The sequence below is a fragment of the Sus scrofa genome, chromosome 2 (assembly GCF_000003025.6).
Source record: "Sus scrofa isolate TJ Tabasco breed Duroc chromosome 2, Sscrofa11.1, whole genome shotgun sequence".
Taxonomy (NCBI): Eukaryota; Metazoa; Chordata; class Mammalia; order Artiodactyla; family Suidae; genus Sus; species Sus scrofa.
Genome location: NC_010444.4, coordinates 78302192 through 78328553, shown reverse-complemented (window position 1 = coordinate 78328553; position 26362 = coordinate 78302192). Strand labels below are relative to the sequence as shown.

At 46.8% G+C, this 26362-nt stretch overlaps 1 protein-coding gene across 1 annotated transcript in view; it reads right to left on the bottom strand.

Annotated features, from left to right (window-relative positions):
- GFPT2 (glutamine-fructose-6-phosphate transaminase 2) overlaps nt 266-26362 on the bottom strand; it is a 43081-nt gene continuing 16984 nt past the window's right edge. The window contains exons 5-19 of the mRNA XM_003123638.6: nt 24123-24181; nt 23056-23190; nt 19849-19910; nt 17910-17989; nt 17335-17452; nt 15373-15536; nt 13831-13926; nt 13654-13751; nt 13257-13377; nt 10714-10871; nt 10462-10576; nt 5960-6087; nt 3636-3803; nt 2487-2648; nt 266-1155 (exon numbers count right to left, since the gene is read on the bottom strand). Of these exons, the coding sequence (XP_003123686.3) occupies nt 1111-1155; nt 2487-2648; nt 3636-3803; nt 5960-6087; nt 10462-10576; nt 10714-10871; nt 13257-13377; nt 13654-13751; nt 13831-13926; nt 15373-15536; nt 17335-17452; nt 17910-17989; nt 19849-19910; nt 23056-23190; nt 24123-24181 (1709 nt within the window). The 3' untranslated portion in view covers nt 266-1110. The remainder of the gene's footprint in view (nt 1156-2486; nt 2649-3635; nt 3804-5959; nt 6088-10461; nt 10577-10713; nt 10872-13256; nt 13378-13653; nt 13752-13830; nt 13927-15372; nt 15537-17334; nt 17453-17909; nt 17990-19848; nt 19911-23055; nt 23191-24122; nt 24182-26362) is intronic.

Below are 26362 nucleotides of genomic sequence, written 5' to 3'. Positions count from 1 at the left end.
AGCAAGGCCAGAGACCAAACCTGCAACCTCATGGTTCCTAGTCGGATTCGCTTCCGCTGCGCCACGACAGGAACTCCTTCCATTCTTTAAAACAGTCCTCATTTTCATCCTGGAAGCTTGCAGGTCATGGGTTTGGGGACAATGCCAGTGGCTACCAACAATCAGGGCTGCCCCCACCAGACACTACTGAGTTCCTGTTTTGGGGAGCCCTCGAAAGCCCCATATAGAAAAAGAATGAGACTGACAAAAACACACACACAACAAAAAAAAATTGTACAGTCTTTATTGTCTTAAAATTGCATAGTACTTTGATTGTGCATGCTTTTAAATAGAGGGCAAGGTAGCCCACTTAAAACTACTCTCTTGCATGGGATTTTTCAGGCTGTTTCACTATGGGCAGGAGCAGGGACCAAAATGCTGCCTGGGCTTTAAGAGAACCACAGTCAGATGAAAGAGAAGTTGGAGAGTCAGAGGGATTTAGATGAGAAGACACTGTTGAAGGAAGCTGAGATCTGACAGGACTTACAGGAGGCTTAGGAAGGTGGCAGGAGCGCCTTCTCTGAAGTCAGGAGACAGGACTCAGGAGCAGCCAAGAGAGGGTGGGAAAGGAGAAAGGAGTCCAGAGGGGCAATGCCTGGTGCTCAAATCTGAGTTGAATGCCTCCTGCCAGGAGACCAGGCACACTAGGTGGCCTAGGGGCATGGCTTGGGTGTTACCTTGGCTGCAGAAGCCACAATACTAGAAAAATAACTTAAAAGCTATACAATTGTCATTATAAATATTTTGTCTTTTAAAACTAACTAGTGTTGGTTAAAAAAAGGTTCACAGTTACTCTGAAGAGAGCTGTATCTCTATTGCACGGTAGTGGAAAAGTCCGCTCTGATTCCCCATGTGTAAACAATGATTCCCTCTCCTCTGATGACTTCAGGACACAGAGAAACACTATCTGCTATAAGCAAAGCACTTAGGTACAAGGCACGTCAAAGCTGTCAAGCTCTACTGGGATCTACTCAGAACACGCAGAATGCCAGCTTTTCTTCCCACTCGGTGTCACTGGGACAGGTCTTCAACCAGAACAAAGGTGGCGATGGTCTCCTCACGCTCTTGTTCTCATTCCACAGTTACAGACTTGGCCAGATTTCTGGGGAAGTCAACCTAAAATGACAGAAAGTAGTTGCTCAGGACCCCACAGGCCTTAGCAACACACTATATTACGAAGTCTACTATCAGCGTACTTGATAGCAAGGAGGTGGGGGCTCCTAGGCACCTCCAACCACGAGCTCAAGACCTGCTCCTTGGAAGCAGTTCCTTACTCCAGAACATTTTCTGAACTGTGTAATGTTTACTTGAGGCAATAAACATTTATGGTGCACCTGATACATGTCATACAGTGTTAACACTATTGAAAGGATAGGATTCATGCTGTTAGAAAGAGCTAGCTCAATTTGTACTGTTAAAAAATCCACTTATCCTTGAAGGCTATGTACTAAATTTTTGGTTAAGGGTGGGGATTGGGATGGAAATGTGACTGGGGATAGTTAATAAAGTGGGCTTTGATTTTATCTATAGGTCTCATTTCATTTATAATAACATTAAAGAAAAGAAGAAACAAATAGGACAAAATATTACCAAATATCAATGCTGGATGATATATATATATATACATATATATATATATATATATAAATTACATATATGTGTCTATATATATATGTATGTGTGTTTATATGTGTATATATGTCACCAGGTGTTTGTTATATTATTTTTGGTATTGGTAGGTATTTTTTAAAGCTTCTCAAGCTAAAATTGTAGTGAAACTTCTATTCCTTTGCACAATGAATTGTGCTCTCCCATACTTTCTGGTGCAATCATAAATTGGTTCTTTTCTGGAATAGAAGTTGACAATATATGTTAGGAGACTCAAAATGCTGAATGATTTGCCAGACCGAGGATAAATCTTAAATCTGGGAGGAAGGTGTGTGTACAAAGATGTTCACTGCAATTGTTATGTATGTAGATATTTAAAAAATAAGGAACAGTTTAAAAAATAAAAGACCAGTTAAGTAATTGTTAAAATCTATGTTATAAGATTATGGCAGAACATTGTGTGATGATCAAATGTTGCTTACAAGTTCAAGATGTGAGAAAATACTTGTAATTATTAAAAAGGAAGATGTGAAATTTCATCCTTGATATTACCTCAAAAAAATCTTTAAAAATTCACAGACACAGGGAAAAGACTGGAATAAAATAGTAAAGTTGCTAGTTAACATTGCCTCTGGGTGAGGAGCTTGTGCTTTAATAAGGTCTTCATACACCTTGCAGTTCCCATCTTGTTTTCAGGGGGTATAAGTTACTTTAAGAAGAGTGATTTTAAATGAAAATATTTCTCCTATGAATATTTATGCCAAAAAACCAAGAACGAAATGGAACTCTGGGGTTATGTGTCTCCCCTTGGTGGCCTGAGGTGTAATTTTTAGACGTACATCATATCCTCGGAGCACAGCCAGGTGGAAGGAGAGGAGTTGTAGGGGAATCACGCTCAGGATGCCCTGGAGACAGTCCACAGTGTGGGGCAGCTCGATCGTTTTATACGCGAACTTGGAACTTTCAGTGTCATCCTTGGAGCACAGTATAATCGGGCGACCCTAAAACAGAGAAATGTGATCACAAGATGCAGATCACTTTTGAAAGAAGCAATCGCTCACAAAACATGGAGTTTCTGAGACCAAGAGATTGCAATAGTAGCAGGGGTCTTTTGTTTTTGCTGTAATTACAGGTAAGGTGAGGGGTCTGATTTGGGCAAAGGACAAAGCATTGGTGGCTTTTTGGTGAGGTTCCTATGCTTCCTTGGTAGGTGTGTGGGGGGGTGTCACCCTCCTGCTGCGTTCCTTCAGCACCCATATGAGTGGCTCCAGGGTGCCTTGCAAAGAGTAGGGCATGCCCACTCCTTACTCTAGTGGCTCAGAGTCAAATGGTAGGAAAACAAAAATGAACATAAGCGAACTAATAAATAACGATAAATTTCAGATAAATGCCACCAAGGCAGTAAAAGCTGGTAACGTGATGGAGAGACACTGATGAGGTCCTGGGAGCTCTCTAAAAAGGAGACATTATTGTCAGTATTGAGATGTGAATGATGAGAGACTAACTCCCCAAAGATATGTGGGAAGAATGTTCAGGGCAGAGGGAACAGCCTATGTTTTATGAGTTGTTCCAGCAAATTATTGAACCTGAGGGCATAGTGGGAATTCCTGAATTTGTATCCAATTGGTCAGAAGTGTGGGTGGCCTGGGAAGCCTGGAGCCTGCAACTAGTGGCTGCAGCAAAAGCTGTCTTGTGAAGGACAGTGCCCTTCACCTTTGAAATTGGACAAATGCTGGGTGGCCAATATCACAGCTGCCCCAGGGCTCTCCACCAGGAGACCTCCTCTGGTCCTCACGCCTGGGATCCTGGACCCCTGTGCACAATGTGGACCACTGGGCCTCACCAGGGAGCTTCTGTGGGCATGGCCGCAGGCTAGCACTGGCCCCAGGAGAACAGGAACCCTCAGCACTGGGGCTGGGCAGATGGTGGGTGATGGGGGCATGGGTGGAAGAGGAGAGAAGCAGACCAGCTCATCTGATAGCCCTCACCTGGCGGGCTGTGACTTGCTGCAGTGCGTTCTGGCATTTGGCAAAGCAAGGATCCTTCATGATGACCATGATGACTGGCATCTGCTTGTCAATCAATGCCAGGGGTCCGTGTTTCAGCTCCCCAGCCAGGATGCCTTCTGAGTGCATGTAGGTTATCTCTTTAATTTTCTGGGGAAACACCAGGTGGGATCAGTGTCACACTGAGCAGACAGGGAGCAGATCAGCCAGAGGGGAGGGCGGGGGAGAGAGGTGAGCCAGGGGTCAGGAGGTGGGGGGAACACAATTCCAGGAAGCAGGGAGCTGAGGGCCGCAAGGCAGCTGGATGCATGGATCAGGCAACTGCACTAAAGGCAGCTGGCAGGGCCAGGGCCAGGGGAGAGGGCTGGCTGTTGTCCAGAGCATGCACAAAGCCCAGCACACAGCCTGTGTCCCCAGACCAGCCCTGAGGCACAGCCACCCCCTTGGATGGACAAGTCAGTGTCAATCTAGCTCTCCCTCCCCCGTCTGTAGTCAGCCCCATAGTCTCTAATGGGATCAGTGTATTCTATACCATCATTCAATTATCTGCTTAATCATTCCAATTCCAGATCATTAATAATTTCCAACTGGAGTTCCCATCATGGCGAAGTGGAAACAAATCTGACAAGTATCCATGAGGATGTGGGTTTGATCCCTGGCCTTGCTCAGTGGGTTAAGGATCCAGCGTTTCTGTGAGCTGTGGTGTAGGTCGCAGACTCGGCTCAGATCCCATGTTGCTGTGGCTGTGGTGTAGGCCAGTGGCTGTAGTTCTGATTTGACCTCTAGCCTGGGAACTTCCATATGCCAAGGGTGCGGCCCTAAAAAGCAAAAACAAACAAACAAACAAAAACCCCTTCCAACTATCAAGCAAAATCACACACACTGGGCTGTTAATGGCATTTCCCCCCTATGTTTAGAAAGACCCCCCCCCCCTTTTTTTTTCCAGTTACCATCAAACCCATGTCACTGAACTGGTGAGAGTGAAGAAAACGTTTCTCAGCTCCCCTAGAACTATTTGTTTGGGGCAGGGAAACATTGTCAGGAGTGTGGCTCCACCCTGGATGTGGCAGACAGCTGGAGTGCTGGTGCCCAAGTGACCACAGAGGGACCACTGACTTGTGCCAGCAGCAGTGTAAAAGCTTCTTTCTTTCTCCAACTGACTAGGTCGGAGATGCAGTTGAATACGTGTCTTTCACCAACAGGCTCAGGCGCTGCAGCTGAGCACCCCCCACCAGACAGCAGAGGCATGGGGGTGGGGCTCTGAAAGTGCACCTCACCCGGGCATTGCCTCCACTGCTCCCGAGAAGCAGCGCGCCTGGCCCCTCCCTCCCTTTGACAGGGGTCAGAATCTCCATCAGAAGGATGTGGAAGTTGGACTCACTGTAGTCAGGCAACTCGTGGCTTGTGCCCCCATTGCTACCACCCTGTAATACTCTCTGAATATTTGCCACAACTGATATGTTCTTCCAAATAGGGGTGGTGGGGAGAGAGAGGCCACCTGCTCCCACAGGGAGAGGAGAGCCAAGGTGGGTCCCAGATGATGTCTATCCATGTCTGGGTAGCAAGTGCAGCCTCAACTGTGACACTGTCTCCTGTTTGTGGCAGTCAAGAATTCTGATCCGTAAACAGCAAGTGGATAGTGAGAAAAGGGCAAGCAGTAGGTTTGGGCCCTTGGACAGCCTGTCAGTAGCCCTGCGGTCCCAGCATCGTATTCACTCCATTGGCTTTCTCTTAAGTTGGTGTGTGGTGGGCAAAACAGCCACTGATCTAAACAAATGCAGGGCCTTCGATGCTTTTTCCGGCAGGATCCCAGCTCCCCTTGGAATAAGGAAACTCTGCAGAGACCCTATCCCACAGTTTTGGTCTGCCCAAGTCCTCCCATGCAGACTATGGTGATGGGAAAAAGGCAAAGTCCATGTGAACCTGAGTTCAAATCTCAGGCTGATCACTTTCATTATGAAATCTTGAGCAAGATGAATTTTTTTGGAGCCCCAGTTTCCTCCTGGGTAAAACATGGAGAATAACTGCCAACTTCTCAGAAGATGCTCATGAGGTATGAATGGGCTGTCTCAGATGGAGCCTGGCACAGACTGACACCTCAGGGCCTCTCCCCCTTTCTCCTTAGGAGATCGGGAGCTCTCATCTCCGATGTCCTCAGGGCTAGAACACCTGATCTTGGGCGACACGCTCCCTTCCCCCAACCCAATGCCTTGCCCTCCTTCCCGCTGTTTTCTCAGGGTGTCTCCCATGCCTGCCCTCATGCAGGGGCCAGTGGAGGTGGGGGTTGGGTGTGGGGGGGTGCTCACCAGGGCTCCTTCCAGGCATGTGGCATAGTTGTAGCCCCGCCCCATGACAAGGAGCGACCTCTGTGTGTAGAGCTCCAGGGCCAGGTCATGGATCTTCTCATCCAGTGACAACACTTCCTTGATCAGCTCTGAGTCAAGCACATAGCAGAGAGGGAGAGCCAGTCACAGGGGGTGTAAAACAAGATTCACAAAGATGGGAGTTCCCGTCGTGGTGCAGCAGAAATGAATCTGACTAGGAATCATGAGGTTGCGGGTTTGATCCCAGGCCTCGCTCAGTGGGTTAAGGATCCGGTGTTGCCATGAGCTATAGTATAGGTCTGGCGTTGCTGTGACTGTGGTGTAGGCCATCGGCTGTGGCTCCGATTGGACCCCTAGCCTGGGAACCTCCACATGCCTCAGATGTGGCCCTAAATAGACAAAAGACAAAAGACAAAAAAAAAAAAAAAAAGATTCACAAAGAAAAGTCACTGTATGTGAGGTGAAGTTTTGGAATTCACAGCACTTAGTACACTTGCCTTCCTTGCGTTGGCCTAAAGGACTTTAAATGTGGGTTATGGGAAATAACTTGAGTTACTGCCAGGATTTTGTTGGGATGGTGATTCATAGTTGTGTGCATATGTTCCTGAGTGTGTAAGGTAAGTAGAGAAGTATTATTTCTAGTTCCATTTTATAGGCAAGGCAACTGGGGTTTCAGAGAGGCTAAATCCCTCGATGGCCAGCCACAGAGCTGACACTCCAATTAATGGCCCTTGTCTGGGCCACATGCTATGTCTGGAAACAAAGCCAATGTGAACTGAACAACATTTCTCAAACTTTTTGGTCTCAGGACAACTCTCTTACACTCTTAAAGATCATTTTGAATTTCTAAGAGATTTTTCTTATGCAGGTTGCATTTACCAATATTTACTGGATTAGACAGATAAAATTAAAGTTAGTTATTCATTTAAAAATAACAATATGAGTTCCCATGGTGGCGCAGTGGTTAACGAATCCGACTAGGAACCATGAGGTTGCGGGTTCAGTTTCTGCCCTTGCTCAGTGGGTTAACGATCCGGCGTTGCTGTGAGCTGTGGTGTAGGTTGCAGACTCAGCTCGGATCCAGCGTTGCTGTGGCTCTGGTGTAGGCTGGCGGCTACAGCTCCGATTCGACCCCTAGCCTGGGAACCTCCATATGCTGCGGGAGCGGCCCAAGAAATAGCAAAAAGACAAAAAAAAAAATAAAATAAAATAAAAATAAAAATAACAATAAACTCATGATATTAGAAAAATCAGTGAAAAGACTGGTACTGTTTTACATTTTTGCAATTTTTTTTATATTGTATAATTTAAAAGCTTTATTTCCCCCCACAATTAGAAAATGGGTTTCATATTAGTTCAACTGGAAGTTTTCTTCCTACAGTTGTCTGCCAATCTTTTGAATGTTGTATTTTTTAATAAAAGACAGTTAGATTCTCATATCTTCTTTCTCATTCAATTTGTTGTGACTTTTTTTTTTTTTTTTTTTTTTTGGTCTTTTCTAGGGCCACACCTGCGGCATATGGAGGTTCCCAGGCTAGGGGTCTAATCGGAGCTGTAGCCGCTGGCCTATGCCAGAGCCACAGCAACGCGCGATCCGCCGAGCTGTGTCTGTGACCTACACCACAGCTCACGCCAATGCTGGATCCTTAACCCACTGAGCGAGGCCAGGGATCGAACCCACAACCTTATGATTCCTAGTCGGGTTCATTAACCACTGCACCACCACGGGAACTCCTGTTGTCACATGTTTTTTATGTTGAGGTATAGAAAGGAAATCTGGCCTCACAGAGATTCATGGCTGGAGAATGGAGGAGTATTTAAATAACTTTTTCAAATAATTGTGAATGCTCTTTGATAAAGGTAGTTGCAAATGTGGGATCTGAGATCGTATCAATAAACTTTTGTACCTTGTTACATTAAAATGTATTAGTCTATCTTGCACTTACTTAAATGGACTTTTTACATGTGCATAATTTTTTAACTGCATTAGCCACTTGCAAAATATTGCTTCACTGAGTTATGCAAATCTTCTAAAAATGGGCATATTTCATTATAATTTTTTTTTTTTTTAATTTTTGGCCACCCTGCAGCATATGGAGTTTCTGGGCCAGGGATCAGATTCCAGCTGCAGTTGTGACCTACGCTGCAGCTGGGGCAACACCAGGTCCTTTAATCACTGTGCCAGACCAGGGACACTGCCAATCCTATTGTACAGCAGTGGGAATCCCATTATAAGATATTTTTTAAAAATCGTTATCTGTTAAAATCACCGTGATCTCATCAGAGATGTCTTTGACTACTGGGAGGTAGTCAAACCCATGCCGATGGCTACAAGTTTTCCAAAACCCTATTTTGGTTAAAAGCTCAAAGTTTCTCATTAGCAACACTTTTATTAGTTGTTTTTCTCTAAGTGCTGGACTAACTTGGTTCATTTTTGAGAAAATGTCTGCCAGGCACCCAGGTCAGCTGGCTACTCAATCAATCACAGGCTGCTTTTCTCTGAAACAACTACACTGGTTCAGGGTGTGGCAGAGAGCTTTCCACATACTTGCCAGTTGTCCCATAGAATATTAAAAAGTATTGCAATTTCCTAAGACTAATGCATTTTACTGCATCATCAAAGACATTCTTAAGTGAAGCTGTGTGTGTTTCGGTCACAGGAACAGTGTGGTGTACCTCTGCTAAAGAGCCGGTGGTGGTCACCATTGCCTTTGCAAATGTCCACACAGCAAGAAAGGCAAAAGTCTCTTATATACTATTAATAACAAATTACTATGAAAATAGTTTTGACTGAAAGGGTCTTGTAGATCCCCAGGACCCACAGGCCACATCTTGATAACTCCCGACTCAGCAGAATGAAGTCCTGTTTTTGCTGGGTGATTAAGGCAGGCTTAAGGTTAAGAACGCTTTCCTTGTCAATACACTTTTCCTTGTAAATACAGTATGCTGTCTTGGTCACATTCAGACTCCTAAGCCTTGCACAGTTAGATGCTGGCTTTTCCTCACTGCCTTCTCTGGGGTTTGCCCTTGGTTCCTAGGGACATCTAGTGCCCACCTGTTTCTGGTAGGGGCTGCCCACAGCCCCAGTGACCATCCTATGACACCAGGTTCCCGGCGCTTGCTCAGCCATGTGGATGAGGTCTTTTCATTTCACATTCTCAAGGCTGCACAAAAAACCCCAAGAGGTCTCCTTCTTTTTCCCTAGGGTGCGAGTGACTGAAGGAAGGGAGCTATTGCCCTATCTTGGCAGTCCTGGGCTGGCCAGAAGGCAGGGCACACAACTGGTCCTGAATACATGTGTGGTGAATGAATGGATGGTTGACTGATTAAAACCATGTTCCCCCAAAAGCTCACAATTTAGTGACACAGACATTGTGTCTTGCTGACTATGACAGATAGGACCCAGCAAAAGAAAGTCTGGTGAGACTGTGAAGGAGCAGTTTGGACCAGGAAGGGGCTTGGGGCCATTCGCTCCTTCTTGGGTATTTTCCGAGCATCTACTGAAATGTCTGCCGTGTCTGGACACGTGGCATCTAGCAGTGACTCTGACAGGGCTGTGTGCTCACTGAGCTGACAAGGTTGGCTGGGGTCAGCAAACCACTACACAGGTGAACAGGTAATTTCAGATGATGGTATGTACTATAAAGAAAAGAAATAGGCTGGAGTTCCCATCGTGGCTCAGTGGTTAACGAATCTGACTAGGAACCATGAGGTTTCGGGTTCGATCCCTGGCCTTGCTCAATGGGTTAAAGATCTGGTGTTGCCATGAGCTGTGGTGTAGGTCGCAGACGTGGCTCAGATCCCATGTTGCTGTGGCTGTGGCAGAGGCCTGGGGCTACAGCTCCGATTAGACCCCTAGCCTGGGAATCTCCATATGCCGTGGGTGTGGCCCTAGAAAAGGCAAAAAGAACAAAAAAAAAAGAAGAAAGAAAGAAAGAAAGAAAGAAAGAAAGAAAGAAAGAAAGAAAGAAAGAAAGAAAGAAAGAAAGAAAGAAAAGAAATAGGCTAACAGTTCTCTGCAGAGAGCTGGGCGGGGGATTAAGGCCTCTGCTGGGGTAGCTGGGGAGGGTCCCTGGAGGTGACACTGGTGCTCAAACTTGAGTGACAAGAGCTGTCAGTCATATGAAGAGCTAGAGACAGAGGGTCTTGGTAGAGGAAAGAACCAGTGCAAAGGCCCTGTGGTGGAAAGAGCTGGGCATTGCTGAGTATCAGAACATCACTGAGGCAGCCTACGGAGGTGGGGGGAGCTCCATGAGATCAGAGGCACAGGGGTCCTAATGTGCAGAGCTCCAAGGCCTGGTGACGAGTATGGACTTTAATCTTGGCTGAGTGGGGGCTGCTGTGGGGATTTAGCAGTGAATAGGATGTTTTGAGGAGGAGGAGGGAGTGATTAACAGCATCATTTATGGGACAGAGGCCAGTAAGAGAGCAGCCAGGAACAGTCCATAGGATTTGAAAATGGGCAGTTCAGCTCTGGAACATACCAGGTAAAGACTTCAGGCCATGGATGATCTCTCGCCTTCTGTTTTGCAGTGAAATTCGGTCTTCGGACATCATCAATCCAAACATCACCAAGGAGATGAACTGACTGGTATAAGCCTGTGGACAAAACAGTGTCACCAGCAGAGTGGAGATGAACATGTCCGTGGCGCCCATTCATTTCGAGACAGATCCCTAGGCTCCCCTCTTGACCTGGCAGGGGCCCTCCTGCAGATGCCCACGTGGCTCCTCCTCACCTTGGTGCTGGCCACGCCAATCTCTGGTCCTGCATTGATGTGGACACCGCAGTCAGTCTCTCGGGAGATGGAGCTGCCCACAGTGTTGGTGACGCCCACTGTCAGTGCCCGGCGGTCCTTACAGTAGCGCAGTGCCAGGAGGGTGTCTGCGGTCTCACCTGCCACACAGACCCTTTTTGTCAGTTCTTGGGAGCGTAGCTCTGCCAGCCCAAACCCCCAGCCCCCTGACACATTTACTCTGGCTCTTAGGCAGAAATTAGTGCCCGGACGCAGCTGGTGTGTGCTCAGAAAGGAAAACGCCTGCTCAACAATTTTCCTGGTTGATTCTTAGACTCAAGATTTTGCTACTATTTATGTGGCAAGCACTTTCCCCTCCACTGTCTCGCTGAACTCTCATGACAGCTCTGTGGGGGCCATCACCCGCATTTTCCCTTGAGGAGGAGGTGCTCAGAGACAGAGGAAATCAATGCCTCACTTGCTCAAGGTCAAGTAGCCGTGGGTGATGAAGTGGGTGCCACCCTAGGGGGGCCTGGCTCCCTGTGCCCTTTCTCAGACTCTAAACTGCCTTATTCAGAATGGGCTGAGATTTAACATTTAAAAAGCAAGAGTGTCCCTAAATGGTACATCTCAAACAGATCTTGTGTTAAAGGAAATATTTCTTGCAGCCTCCCAGCATGGACTCGAATTATAATTTTTTAATAAAAAAGCTACTTAAATAGGTCCATGCATAAACCAGCAGAAACTCCCTGTTTGTAAGTCCTAAAGAACTCAAGCTAAATTTAATATGATTCAGGAGTTCCTGCTGGGACTCAGCAGTAATGAACCTAACTAGTATCCATGAGAATGCGGATTCGATCCCTGGCCTTGCTCAGTGGGTTAAGGATCCACCAGTTGCTGTGGTGTAGGTGGCAGACATGGCTTGGATCCCGTGTTGCTGCAGCTGTGAGGTAGGCTGGCAGCTGCAGCTCCGATTCAACCCCTAGCCTGGGAACTTCCGTATGCTGCAAATGCGGCCCTAAAAAGCAAATAAATAAATTAAATAAAAATAAATATGATTCAGACCATAAAACCAATCATTTGATGTCCACAGAGCCACTGCAGTGGAGGCTGGTGCGACTATGGCCCAGTTCTCCTCTCCTGTTTCTGCTCAGACTTGCGTCTAGCACACTGGGGAGCCACATGGCCCTTCCTCAGGCACCAGTGGGGGTAGGTGCTGGGGCATGGGGGCTCTATCTTCATCAGTGCCCCCAAGTTTTTGACACAGTTTTTTAAAATTTAATTAAAGGGCTGAACAAAATGAAACTTGAAATTCCTTCTGTGAAGTCACTCAGGAGCCATATAGCACTGCTTGTGTTCACACTAAATCCACCTCTGTTCCTTGGTTGGCTTCCACCAATTCATGAAACACTTTTAGACTCTGACTGGATTGTAAACCCAAAGGCAACAGTGGCAACTGAGGTCAGAGGGTGGCACCTGGGTATGAGGTGGTCAGCTAGATGGTGGGTGGGTCTGTACTGGTTTTTTTTAGCTTGTCATCATTGAAATGGAAATGGTATTAAAAATTCAAAATGGAAGCAGTTTTAAAAGATATGAGGGCACTGCTATTAATGCTTCAGTTGTGGTAATGATGTGGTTTTATTCTATTCTATTCTATTCTACTCTATTCTATTCTATTCTTTTTTTTTTTTTTTTAAATTTGGCTATACCTGTGGCATATGGAAGTTCCTGAGCCAGGGATCAAACCCATGCTGTAGTTGCATCCTATGTCACAGCTGCAGCAATGCTGGAACCTTAACATACTGTGGCAACTTCCTTTCTTTTATCATTTAGAGATGCGTTCTGAAATATCTATCTGAAGTTGGAGATTGACTTCAAAATAACCCAGTGAAGGGGAGGAGTTAAAGTGGATATAGTGATACAAGGTGGGTGAGTTATTTCATAACATAACTGCTGAGGGTAAGTGATTTCTTATGTGATTCTCTCTTTTATAAAGGTTTGGAATTCCCCATAATTAAATGTTGAAAAAAATCCTCCTAGAGCTTGCAGGGACTCCAAGCCTGTGGCCACAGATCACTTCCCTGACCCTCTGTCCTGCCAGGCTGGAGCAAACACCTAAACTGGTGTGAGACCCAGGCAGGGTTTGCTGAGCTGAGAGTGGCTTGGGGTCTACACCTGAGCAGTGTCTCTCTATGCCTCCACCTGCTGGGTTGTGTGAACACTGCACAGTGCCCACATAATCCTTGAAGTGACTCTCAACCAGCAGAATTTTGAAGAATTTTCCTCTGACTTAAGCCCAGTATACATTTATGAATGCCTTAGTGAGTGGAACAGCAGGAGGAGAGAAAACCTGGCTGCATGGCTTTCCGTATAAGATGGAGCAGCAGCTGATGGCTCTGAGGGTTAAACAACTCTGTGCTCAAGAGAGTATGGCACAGGGACAATGTGCAGAGAACATCACTGGATAAAGGAGGGAGGGAGGTGCCTGGTGTGTTGCCAAGAGGACAGAGCCCCGAGATGAACTCATCAAAACCTGTAACCCTTACCTGACTGGCTTATGAAAAAGCAAACATCATCCCTGAACACAGGCGTGTTCCTGTCCAGGAAATCGCTAGCAAGTTCGACCATCACGGGGAGCTCAGTCAGTTCCTCCAAAACTTGCCGTGTCTGAAGCCAACAAGAACAGGGACTAAAGTCAGTCACGGACACTACAAGGACAGCTGGACTTCTAGGAGAGTTTGCGAACTGGCATCTCTGGGTTCAGAGGGTAGGGGAACTTTAGGCACTCCCAGGCCAAACTGCAGGAGAAAGGGCTCAGTGCCACTCCTCACACTGGACCGTGGCACTAAGTTTGGAAGGCGAGTGCATGACAGCATTTAAGGCGCATCTTGTCCTAGGCCGACACCATTTCCCACTGCACCATCAAGAGCATGTTGCACTTACGGCCACAGCGGCATGGTAGCTGGTTCCACAGCCAATCACAATGAGTCGTCGGCATCGTCTGATCTCCTTCAAGTGGTCCTTCAAGCCACCCAGGAGCACTGCAGGACACATGCAGGGCGTTAATGCTGACCCGACACAGGGATGGCACACTGGCCCAGGGCACGGACGAGGGATTACCTGTGTTGGTCTCAAAATTCACCCGACCCCTCATGGTATTGAAAACTGATTCTGGCTGTTCAAAAATCTCCTTCTGCATAAAGGCACTGAAGTTACCTGGTCAAATAAACAACAACAAGATGAGTCCATTTGAATTTTATTTCATTTCCAGGGCTTAACTTTTAATCAAGAAGAAAAACCATGTGGTTAGAGTGACACATGTAGAGGCCACTGCAGATCACAAAGGGTGTCCCCTGGTATTGTTTTGTGGTAACAAGTCAGGTCAGGTTACTATTTCCACTGCACATTTCAGACCCTGCAGCTTGAGGGAGGGAAGGATGTAAGGAACGAAGGCACAGCTGGCCTTCCTGGGCTACACTCCTTTTAGCAAGGCCAGAAGGAAGTAAAATGCCGTACTTCCTAACACCCAGCTACTTAGGGAAGTACCAGTTAGGCAGGCCCAAGGAAATAGGCTACCTTTTTAAAAAAACAAATACCCTCCCAGCTTCTGTATTTTTAAAAAGCAAAAACAAACAAACAAAAAACCCAAAAAGCCTTTTCGGCCACACACATATTTCCAGGGCTCTGATCTGAATGGAACTGGATCATGTCAAAGGGATGGTCTGGCATGTGAAGACCCCTGACAGGTGCTGTGCCTGATGCCTCTGGACAGGTGTCCATGGATAGGGTGGGCGTGTCCTCTGGGACACATACATGCATGATGCCAAGCACTGCAGTGTCCCTGTCTGCAGCCCTCGACAGAGGACTTGTAGAAAGAGTGCCATGAAACAAACAAAGCAAGTGAGGAAGGCTGGGGCCAGTGTATATAAAAGATCAGGGCAGGGCTCTCTGAGGGGGTGATGTTTCAGGGAGATGATCAAAAGGAGCCAGTCTGGCGTATAGCATAGCAAGTGCAATGACCCCAGTGAGCAAGCACTCACCCCGCGCATCTGAATAATAACAGTGAGGCGGCCAGGGTGTGTGGGGAGGGGCACAGTGGGGAAGGCGAGGGAGGCGGGGCCAAGCTGAGTTGGGGGGGGGGTTGTGGGCCATGGCAGGGAGTGTGGGTTTTATTCTAAGAACAGTGAGATGCCACTGGAGGGCTTTACACAGCAGGATAAGGGGATATGATTGATGTTCTTAGAGGTTTTCCTAGGTAGCCCTGTGGAGAAGAGGGTACAGGGAGACAAATGTGAGTGCAGGAAGACAGGCTCTTCTCAAAAGAAGAGAGTAGCCCACAGTCCCGTTACTGCAGGCCTCCCATCCAGAGAAGAAATGATGCCTGGGTGTAGGAATATGTCCCAGAGAGTCTGCAAAAGCAGTTAGTTTATGAACTGGGTTCAGATCACTCAGGGAGGTCTGGGGACTGGACACAGTCAGGAGCTCCCTTAGGAGAAGCCAGTCCAGGCGCCCCCCACATCCCCTCAGCTGTACAAACCCCAGACCTCCTGCATTCCCATCCCAGTGCTCACAGCGGGCAGGAAGGCTAGGGTGCCCACCCAGAACAGGGCAGAGTCTCAGAAGTTCCCCCAAGGAGCACAGGAACCCTCAGAAGACACCTGCCTTTCATGATTTGCTGCAATTCCATCTGCAAGGTCTGGATGGCTCGAGATGGATCATCACTAGCTGAACGCTTGACCCGGTGAATAGAGAGTTTCCCATCAGCCACTGCAGCGATGTCATCATCCTCAAGGAAGATGACCCGGTTGGTGTGCTCTATGATAGCACTGGAGCAAGGAAAACATGGGCATCAGAGATGGGACCTGCCCTTGACAGTTAAAAGATGGCACTTACTCACCGCTTTCCAAGTGTGAATCCATATCAGTAGCCCTGGATGGCCTTTAAGGCTATGGTAATAAACACTGATTCATACCTCCCTCCCCTTACCTTCCCTCGGAATTATTTTGAAGCCAGTTCCAGACAGCAAATCAATCTGGAAACCTTTTAGCTTATAGCTCTAAAAGATAAGGATTATTTTTAAACCTACTACAATGCCATTATCACATGTAAGGGTAGTAGTCATTCCTTCATATCACCAAATAGTCAATATTCAAATTTCCCCAATAACTTCACAGATATCCTTTTATAACTGCTTTCTTCAAATCAGGATTCAAACAATAGCACCTCTGGAGAATGCTGGGGAGTCAATGCATTATTCTGAATCATAAAGGGAAAGAATGAAAGATTTATCTTGCCTTTCCAAATCATCTGTCTTTCGGAATAACCACATAGTTTAGGAAGACAAGTTTCTCCTTAAGGGAGGAATATAGCTAATGGAGAAGAAATGATAGAATTATAATAATCAACTTATGAACTCCTAATCATTAATAGCCCTAACCAAGGCCCATTGATGGCTACTAAAAACAAGAGATGAAAAGCTGAGGGCAGCTTTATGATGGATGGATAAGGCCAGTGATACTCCAACCCCTCATCAATTCTAACAGCACAAAGAGAAACTATGAGACATAGTGCCTCCTGATGGAGGGACATACTATTAGCTATGAAACGGTCTTGCCAAAGAAAATCAAATCTGAAGACCGAGCTTCTAGACCCCTGTAAACTTCTGTTTGCCGGAAATACAGTGAACAGAAGAATATGTTAAATGATGGGGGCATGCACTTAACAAAATCCATATAGTGGGAAACTCATTATGACAACTGACTCCATTTCACACATACACAGATAGCAAGAAAAAAGGGGGAACTTAAAAGCAAACCATGATATCTATCCACTAATGAAATGTGGGGTCACTATGTTTACTATTATAGTAACTTTCTCTGTGCAGAAAGTAATAATGATTTTTCCCTTGAGATGGAAACAGAAAGTTTCTTTTTAAGAAGTTCCTGTCGTGGCTCAGCAGAAACAACTCTGAATAGTGCCCATGAGGACAGTTTCGATCCCTGGCCTCGCTCAGTGCGTTAAGGATTTGGTGTTGGCTGTGAGCTGTGGTGTAGGTTGCAGATGGCTGGGATCTGGCATTGCTGTGGCTCTGGCGTAGGCCAGTGGCTACAGCTCCAATTCGACCCCCAGCCTGGGAACCTCCATGTGCCGAGGGTACGGCCCTAAAAAGACAAAATAATTAACTAACTAAATAAAGACTACTGGCCTAAGACTTAGACCTGAAGAAGCCTCATCCCTAGCTCTTACCAGCCCGTGCTCTTGGGCAACACAGACATGACCCTCTGAGCCTATCTCAGTGTCTCAGCTTTAAAATGCGAGGTGATCACTGTGCCTTCCCCCAAGGTTTGCTATGATTATTAATGGGATAGTCTTGAGGAACCCTCAGCAGTGTGTCCAGCCATAGCGCCCAGTACCTGCTGGCCAGCACTGTCACAGGAGCTCTACAGCATGCCTTCCTATCAGCGAGGGTCGCTCAGTTTTCACTGCTTTTTTTGTCTATACACAATACATTGTAGAATCACTCTTCTAAATTCCAAAATGGTGGAAAAGGAAGCAATGGGGGTGTCTAGCCGGTCATTCTTGATCACATAATCCTAGGATAGAAAGGAAGCAGGGTCTGGCTACCTTGCATCAGATGCAAAGAAGAACTCCACTGCTTTATCACCCACAGCGTGAAGGCAGGTCGAGCTGTCCAGCCTCTTCATCCTTGTTTTACAGATATTCTTCACATTCTCGATATTGCCTAGCACGGGAAGGAAAGGATCACAATCACAAATCCTGTTAAACTATTTTGTTTGAATAACATGAAGGAGCCAATTCCCCTTTGAATATGTGTGGGAGAAATGTGCAATTTTTAGCTTTGACTGCATCAGCCAAATCGTGTAAAAGATCCCCGAATAGCAAGAGCACTGAATTGGCTGCAAACAAAACAAACCAAATCAACACTCAAATCAGGGCATGGGTGCCTTTATATAACAGAAGCACATGCTGCTCCCTCAACTTGTGCATGTGTTTGAAAATATCCGTGATAAAAAAGCTTTTGAAAAAAGTGGAGCCAAGTCTCAGTTGCTTGAAAACCTTTTGGACTAGGAGCCCTGTGCAGGCTGGCCTCGAAGAGGAAGGAAGGCCTCCTGCCTCTGAGGGGAGCTGCTGGCACTGGCACAGTGCTGTGCTGTTCAAGTCCTTCTCAAGAAACTTACGTGTCCTATATAGGATGGGGACCTGCTCTGTGGAGAGCTTGTACTTGCTCCGCACTCCGATGAGCAGGGGGCTGCCTCTCCTGTAGGAACAAGAGAGAATCCAGTTACCCATCACCCTGACACTGAGGAGGGGTCCCCAGATCTAGCTCCCACCCCAGGGCAAAGTGCTCTCCAGACATCCCAAGATCGTCCCAGGGGTTATAGAGCCACTAATTATAAACAATTTACAAAAATAAAGCTTTATTGCTTCCTCACACTACCTTCTTATGCATTCAAAGTACTAATAGCATGATAAGATCAGATTTTAAAAGGAGTTTCAAAATTTGATAGGGACTAACTGGTATATTATAATTCTATGATTTGAAAGACAAATTCCAAATGGTAAATTAGTTCCTGGCCTAAAAAATAAAATAAAATCATCATATATTCACATAATTTTCTGCCTAGATACTGTGCCAATTTGCGAGGGACAGCCTCGCCCTCTCTGGCCCAGTCTCCCAGGGCACCAGGTACATTTCCTATGGCTCTCCTGTGCCTTCAGAATGAAACCTGCAGCCACAGGGCACCAGGCCCTGTAGAGCTGAGCCTCTGCCCACATCCATACTTCCTGCCAGCCTTCAAGTTTCACAGGGCAGCATCCACACAGCCCTGTTTGCCGCTGTCACCCATGTCAGGCACACAGAAGGTAAACAACAAGCACACATGGAGACTGGAAGAGCCTGAAGTCCCACCAGTCCCCCTCCTGCCACTATCCTGGCTTAACTGCAGATCCCCAAAGTGCCACACTTGGTCTGGGTTCCTTCCCTCTGCTCATGCTGTTTCTCTGCTTGCCTTCTCCATGCTGACACCTGCTTCCTTCCCCTCAGGCCCCCGGGCCACTGCCTCCCAGTCCCCACAGAGCATTGCCATCCTCTGCCCTGCTCTGTACTGCTGCACAACTGTCCAGTTTTTAAGGTCACATGTCACTAGGTCCTCAAGGCTCAGCACATATTAAGTGCTCAACAAATATTAGTTGGATGGATGGATGGATGGATAGATAGGTAGGTAGATAGATGGTCAGATTGATGGATGGATGGATAGATGGATGGAGAGATAGATGGATAGATGAATGGGTAGACAGATAAATGGATGGATGGGCAGATGGATGGATGGGTGAATAATCCACCCATCTGAATATAAAATGATAGGGTCACACTCACACACCCACTTGTGAATCCACACAGCAATGGGGGCAATGGGAGCCCTCACAGTAGGACATGTGGGCTGACCCAGCCCCTCTCAGCTGATTCTCAGGTCACACCTGGCATGAAGATGATGAAGCTCGAGCTCTTGGCCTTCAAGTCCTCTTCTTTTTTAAAAAAATTAAGTTTTTTAAATAGCATAAACTTCCACTCACAGCACAATGGAAGTTCCTGGGCAGGGACTGAATCCAAGCTGCAGCTGTGACCTCTGCCAGCCTTAACTCACTGTGCTAGGCTGGGGACTGAACCTGCACCTTTACAGCAACCCAAGCCACTGCAGTTGGATTCTTAACTGACTGCACCATAGCGGGAACTCCATCAAGCCCTCTTCCTTACATGTTTCAAACAAGATTCATTCATGTTCATAATTTTACACACTTTTTCTACAGGGAGTCTCTGAAATTGACCTGAAACTTGGATTTGCCCTTGCTATATAATTTTATTTTTAATTTGAATTTATTGTCAGTTTCTAAAAATCTAGATATCTCAAATAAAAATCCAACTTCATAGGTTCTTTTTTAAAAATGAGAAACTCCAGACACAGAGATGCTGGGGAACATTCTCTGTGGCTAAGCCACAGCTGTTCCTTAGACAAAGTGAGTACCTTCTAGTCTGCCAGAGGCCCTACCTTGTGCCTCAAGCTAAGCAATTTTATTTTATTGATTTGTTACTGGAAATGTCAGTGCATTCTGCCTCACCTTGTAGCCACGGCTTCTCCGGGGTAGTGGATGCTCTTGAAAACCAATGCAAATGCACCCTCCTGAAAAGACAGGGAAGGAGAGTGAGGAACGACTTACTCTGGCTAAGCTGGGCAGCTGCAGCCCAGCCCCCTGTCCCAGACAGCTCTCCAGGGGCCCCTCTTCACTGAGGACAGTCCTGGGGGCACTCCCTCAAGTGTTAAATGCAGGACAGCTTGATCAGGGTGATATCAGGAGGGGCAAGTGAACCAGACTGTACCATGATCAAGTAGCAAAGACCAGAACATGCGGATTTCCTTGGGAGCAATATAAACCGCCCCTGCCCAGGCCTACAAGGAACAGACCCCAGCTCTACGATGACCTGGGTGGATTACGCAATTAGGATCTCAGGAAATGAGAACTGTGGCCAGAGGTCCTGCCCTGAGCTTGACGGAAGTACCTCCTCAGACTGCAACTGTGACGATTAAAGGGGCTAGGCTAGTCCATGACCTATGCTTAGCTCAACACACATTTGAGCCTGGGTTCAAATCCTGACTCTGCCCCTTTGGGGCCATCGCTGCAGCTTTCTTGGTGCCTTGTGGTGAATGGAAATAAGAATAGTCCTATCTTATTCGGCTTCTGTGAGCTAATGCATTTTAAGTGCTTAGAACAGTGCCTGCCATTTAGAGACCCAACAGAAGCTTGTTATTATTATTTCTATGGTAATAACTGCCATTTGTGCTCTGTGCCTCAGCTTGTTGGTTTCTGCAAACCAGAATTAGATTCTAGTTCTCCTAACTCAAGACTCCAAATGCTCTTTCTATTTAAAACCTTGATGCAAAAATTCTCTCCTACATTCTGACCATCCTGTACTAATTTACCACAACCCTACTTGCCTTTATGTCCAGCCAATTATAAATCTGGATTTCCATTTGAAGGCCCTCGAGCTTGGCACCCTTGGGCACACCCAAAGCCTCACACAGCCAGCATGTTATGGCCAGTTTGCCAGCTCAGTCATATAGCCAGAGACCCCAGGAAGCCAGACACCCCATATTCAGGTCTGAGGGCCTTGAAATGTTTGAAAACTGCCTGAAATGGGAGTTCTCATCATGGCACAGCAGAAAGAAATCCAACTAGGAACCATGGAGTTGCGGGTTCAATCCCTGGCCTCGCTCAGTGGGTTAAGGATCCAGTGTTGCTGTGAGCTGTGGTGTAGGTCAAAGATGCGGCTCGGATCTGGTGAGGCTGTGGCTGTGGTGTAACTCAGCTATAGCTCCGATTAGACCCCTAGCCTGGGAACCTTCACATGCTGCAAGTGCAGCCCTAAAAAAAAAAAAAAAAAGAGAGAGAGAGAGAGAAAACTGCCTAAAACGAAGGGGCTTCAGACAGAACCCGAGAAGCCTGACATTCACCCTGCTGGTTTTGTCAACAATGAAGTGGGCCTGAGTAGAAAAACTCTTCCCATTCTCTGCCCAAAGGAACCCTGTGTTGCTTCAAGCAAGTTGCTGTGGTTAAAAAGTGCCATCATTGGAAGGCATTTCCAAAATGTAAAGTTACAAATGGAAAAGATGAAATACTATGCTGCAAAACTAAAGTGGTTTACTGTACATTACTCACAGGACAGGCTCTTATTTATAAATATGTCCTCTAAATTAAGATCTCCCAAAATGGGAGTCAGAGGGCAAAGGGTTTGACAGTAGACTTACTTTAAAAAAAAAAAAAAAAAAAAAAGACTAAAAATACCAAAGGGGGAGTTCCCGTTGTGGCTCAGCAGTAACAAACCCAACTAGTATCCATGAGGACTCAGGTTCGATCCCTGGCCTTGCTCAGTGGGTTAAGGATCCAATGTTGCCATGAGCTGGGGTGTAGGTAGCAGATGCAGCTGGGATCTGGTGTGGCTGTGGTTGTGGCATAGGCAGCAGCTGCAGCTCAGATTCGACTCCTAGCCTGGGAACTTCCATGTGCTGTGGATAAGGCCCTAAAAAAGCAAAACAAACAAACAAACAAAAACCTAAAAAAAAAACAGAACAAAACAAAAAAAAAGGGTCATGTATTTTATTTTATTTTATTTGCTTTTTAGAGCTGTACCTGCGGCATGTGGAAGTTATCAGGGTAGGGGTTGAATTGGCACTACAGCAGCCAGCCTATACCACAGCCACAGCAACGTGGGATCTGAGCCATATCTGTGACCTACACCACAGCACATGGCAAAGTCGGATCCCCCACGCACTGAACAAGGCCAGGGATCAAACCTGCATCCTCATGGATATCAGTCAGATTCATTTCTGTTGCACCACAATGGGAACTCCCAGGGTTACATATTTTAAACCACAGTATTTTATTCAAAGCAGTCTCTCACCCCAGATGTTTCGAATTCTTAGCTCTGAATGTTGTCTCTAAGCTGCTCCCCATCTCGGCACTGATGCTTGGAACAACGGACTCTAGGAAATTTGGAACCTTCTCCTCCTCTCTCCACAGTCCCACGGAGGAACTAGGTCTGCTCTACCGCCTCCTCCAAGAAGAGGCCTCTCTTGAACAATTCTCTCCACCATGTGCCCCTTGGCAGGGACTTTGTTCCATGGGTCCAGACCTCTGTGATATCATCAGTCTCTCTCTCCTTTCTGGCTTATTCCTTTCAGCACACAGACACGATGTGATGTCTCCTATCACAAAAACACAGTCCTCCTTGGAACTACAACACTTACCCTCCACCGGGCCACTTGTTTGCCCCCTTCTTCTATAACCAAACTGCTCAAATGTCTACACTTGCTGTCTTTACTTCTTCCTTCCTTCCAGCTCCATTCAGTAAGGCCTTATGGGCATTTCTCTCCAATGATGAATAATTGCTTTACAGGAGAAAGGACTATAATTCTAAGTCTCCAGCATCAGTTCAATTCCTCTTAGGTGTTTAACTAACAGTGCACACAGCTCAACTGATAAGATGATAACATGAACCACCACAATCGAGGTCCCTTGTGCAACATGCCATGGGAAAAAGCCACAGATCAGAAGACCTGTCACCATTTCAGAGGTGTCAAAACGAAGCGAAGCAGTTTCTCTTTGATGTTTACTACCAGAACCTCAGAACTTCTCCCACTTCTTCAGGGATGTAACATTTTAAGACCGTCTTTAATCCTCAGGGACTTGGCACAAGTTCGCCTAACAAATGCTTATGAAAACTGAAGGAAGGGGGGGGGATGAGTTAGACAAGTGAGATACGTAACTCACCAGCTGCTGAATGACTCTCTCGACCAGTGTTGAAAATGTTATGTCCTCAGTTTCCCTGTTGTCGAACACATATTTAATCAGCTTGGCGATGGTCTCCGTATCTGTTTCTGACTCAAATTCATAGCCTTTGCTTTCCTGGAATATTTGGTTGGACAGAATGTCAGATAATGGTCATTGTGCAATGCTAGCCTGGCCAGCTCCCTCTCCTCCCTTATGTTCTGTCCTTGGAGAAACTTAAGGCGAGAACAAGGAAAACAGGGAAGGGATGAGAAATGTTTGCCAGAATCATATAGCCTAACACGGCTGAGTCACTCCAGTCTTCCCTGAAATCGTCCCACCTCAGAAGTTTGTCCCTGCCACTAATCTGGACATTGCAAAATAACTGCAAGCAGAATGATCAAATACATTGAGTCAAATCCACCCACATCCCAACCAACACCATAAACTCTTCACACTAGAAACACATGCCGTCTGCCTTCCCACCCCACATCCATTTGGTATAAGAGTTGATATGTTATTTAGTGCAGACACTTTTATAAAAGGAAGTTCCTGTTCTTCTGATTCTGCTGGGAATCCACAGCAGCCTTTGAGGTAAATGAGAATGGCCTGCTCTCTCCTCCAGCAAAATCTGAGCTGGGGATGCAGTTTGGGTCCAATGTGGGGACGTGGCCAAGAGTGGGTCTCAATCAGCTTCTGCCTTTTTATCCTTTTTTTTTTTTTTTGTCTTTTTGCCATTTCTTGGGCCGCTCCCACAGCATATGGAGGTTCCCAGGCTAGGGGTCTAATCAGAGCTGTAGCTGCCAGCCTATGCCAGAGCCACAGCAATGCCAGATCCAAGCCGCGTCTGCGACCTACACCACAGCTCACGGCAACGCCGGATCGTTAACCCACTGAGCAAGGGCAGGGATCGAACCGCAACCTCATGGTTCCTAGTCGGATTCGTTAACCACTGCGCCACGACGGGAATTCCTTTGCCTTTTTTTCTGGAGGAAAATGAGCTGGTTGGAAAGTTTCTGGGAAAGACCAATACCATTTGATATAGATGCTACGCAGGGGAAGTCTCTTACCAGAAATTTCCTCAGGTCTTTGTAATTGGTGATGATCCCATTATGGATGACCACAAATTCTGGAAGAAAAGTTAGTCAATAGAGAAACGCCATGAGGAAACGAAGTTCAAGTTAGATGTGAAGAAAGACAATTTGGCAGCTTGAAGCTCTAGAAACCCGGTTCATGCTAAGCAAACTTCACTTCCAGAGATGAGAACTCTCCGCTATGACTAAAATTCATATCTGAGGAAATAACACACTCCTCTTTCAAGAAAAAGCATCCACCAACCTAGCATCACACAGAGCTCTGACTTATGGGCTATAATATCAGAAATAGGCTTTGGTCTTTATGTCAAATGGGATAATTAGCCCTTCGTTATCTAGTAACTGTTTTCATAGCCACTCCCTCTTCTCCAAGTTGTTCATGTGTATTGTGACATTTCCTCACATGACCTTCTGAACCCTATCACCTTTTCTTTCTTTCGTCTCAGCCTATTGCCTTAACTTCTTACCATTAATTTGCTTCCTAGAATCTGTGTTTTCTTTTTGAAAACTTCTTGGTGTAATCTTCTTATGCAATGTAGTTGCTGGGTGTTAAGTCTTCCTTAAAAGTATGCTTTTCAGCTATTGCTGATGAGTTGCTAAAGAAGTTTTATAAAGCTTTTCTTATTTCCCATGTTGTTTTCTTTTCAATTACTCATCCTGAGTCAGGGCAGGCATTTCCAAGTTTGGGTGTGGGGGAATCTCCTTGGAGACTCCCTGCTTTGGGGACACAGAATCATTGTCTGCACTGAAGTGGGGGATCGCCCTTTCACCTGTGTGGGCAGGAGGCTGGGGCTAGGGTGGCAACACCTCAGGGCGTGTGGTCTCGATATGGTGTTTTCTCAGCCAACACTGCTGTTCCAGGGACCAGCCTGTGCTTCTGGCTTGGGGTTTGGCTGGATATACATTCTAGGTCTTCAGCACTGTGGGGTCTACTGTCCTCCTGAGTATAGTGTGCCTGCCCTGGTAGTGGGACATCCTATGGTTCAGAGCATGGAGTAGATGCAAGGAACGGTCCCCAGCACAGAAACCTCACTACCTAAGACTCCGACCCTGTGGGCTTATGTGTACCCGGCCCCTGGGCTCTGCGGCTGCTCTGCTGAGAGGGGTGCATGGGGCCCTGCTGTTCTCCAGAGGAGGCTTTCCCTTCCAAATCTGGCAGGATGAGCTGCCTCAGGGCACTAAAGTGTCCAGAGCGGCAAAGGACACTGACCAGGGAGGTGCTGCTCTCTCCTGGGGCCCGACTTCCATGATAATTAATGGGCGGTGAGGCTTGTCAAGAGTTTAGCTAATAATAAATACCCCACAACTACTCTTACATGACTGGTCCCTACTCTAATATGAGGCTTGGCAAGAACTTGCATTATGCCAAGTTCTAGACTCAGCTTGGGGTGGGGAGGTGGTCCCAGATGATTCCAGAAATCATTCTCTCCACCAAATCATTCTCTCCACCAAGTGTGGGTCATGGGGCCTTCGGACCTAAACAGGCCCCACTCAGAGTGGAGACCCACTAGGAGGTCCAGATGATGTCTTAGATCCTTGTCTGCCCTTGGAGCCTGGGAAGAGTCAGGGGTTACGCCCTCTCTCCATCTCACATGCTCACTACATCCAATCACCAGCACCCTGATGTCCGTGGGGGCTGATAACAGAGCTTCTCAGAGCTTCCAGCAGCAGCTTCAGACCTGCCGGTCCTTCTCCCATGAGATGGGGCTGAGGTGTCATTTGAGAGAACTACCATATGGAGAACTGTCCCGGGGACTCAGGCAAGTGATGTGGACCTATGAGCTGGGGCTGCCTTGGGGGGAGGCAGTTGGGAGAGCTGGGCTGCCCCCTGCTACAAGGACCAGGGTGGGAGCAGGCACCTCGGATGTTAAACAAGAATAGCACTGCCACCTGCCCTGGCTCTGGACCACTCTCTCCAGGGGCAGGGGTGGGTGTAGCTGGATGCAGAAGGAACCTTATCCTTTCCTCAAGTGTTCAGCCCTCTGGAACGCACTGATCCCTGATAGAGGAACAGTGCCTAGGCCTTCAACCCTTTGCACCACTAAGTCCCACTCAGGCTGGGTCCCCAGAGCCAGCAGCACTTACAGGAAGTGCTACTCTTTTCCTATGGATGCCTGGGGTGTCAGCAATTTGCCCCCTATCTGGGGCTCAGTACCACCAGTTTGGATCTTCAGGAAAGACAGGGCTGCCAGCTGGTGGTGGGTGTGGATCAACTC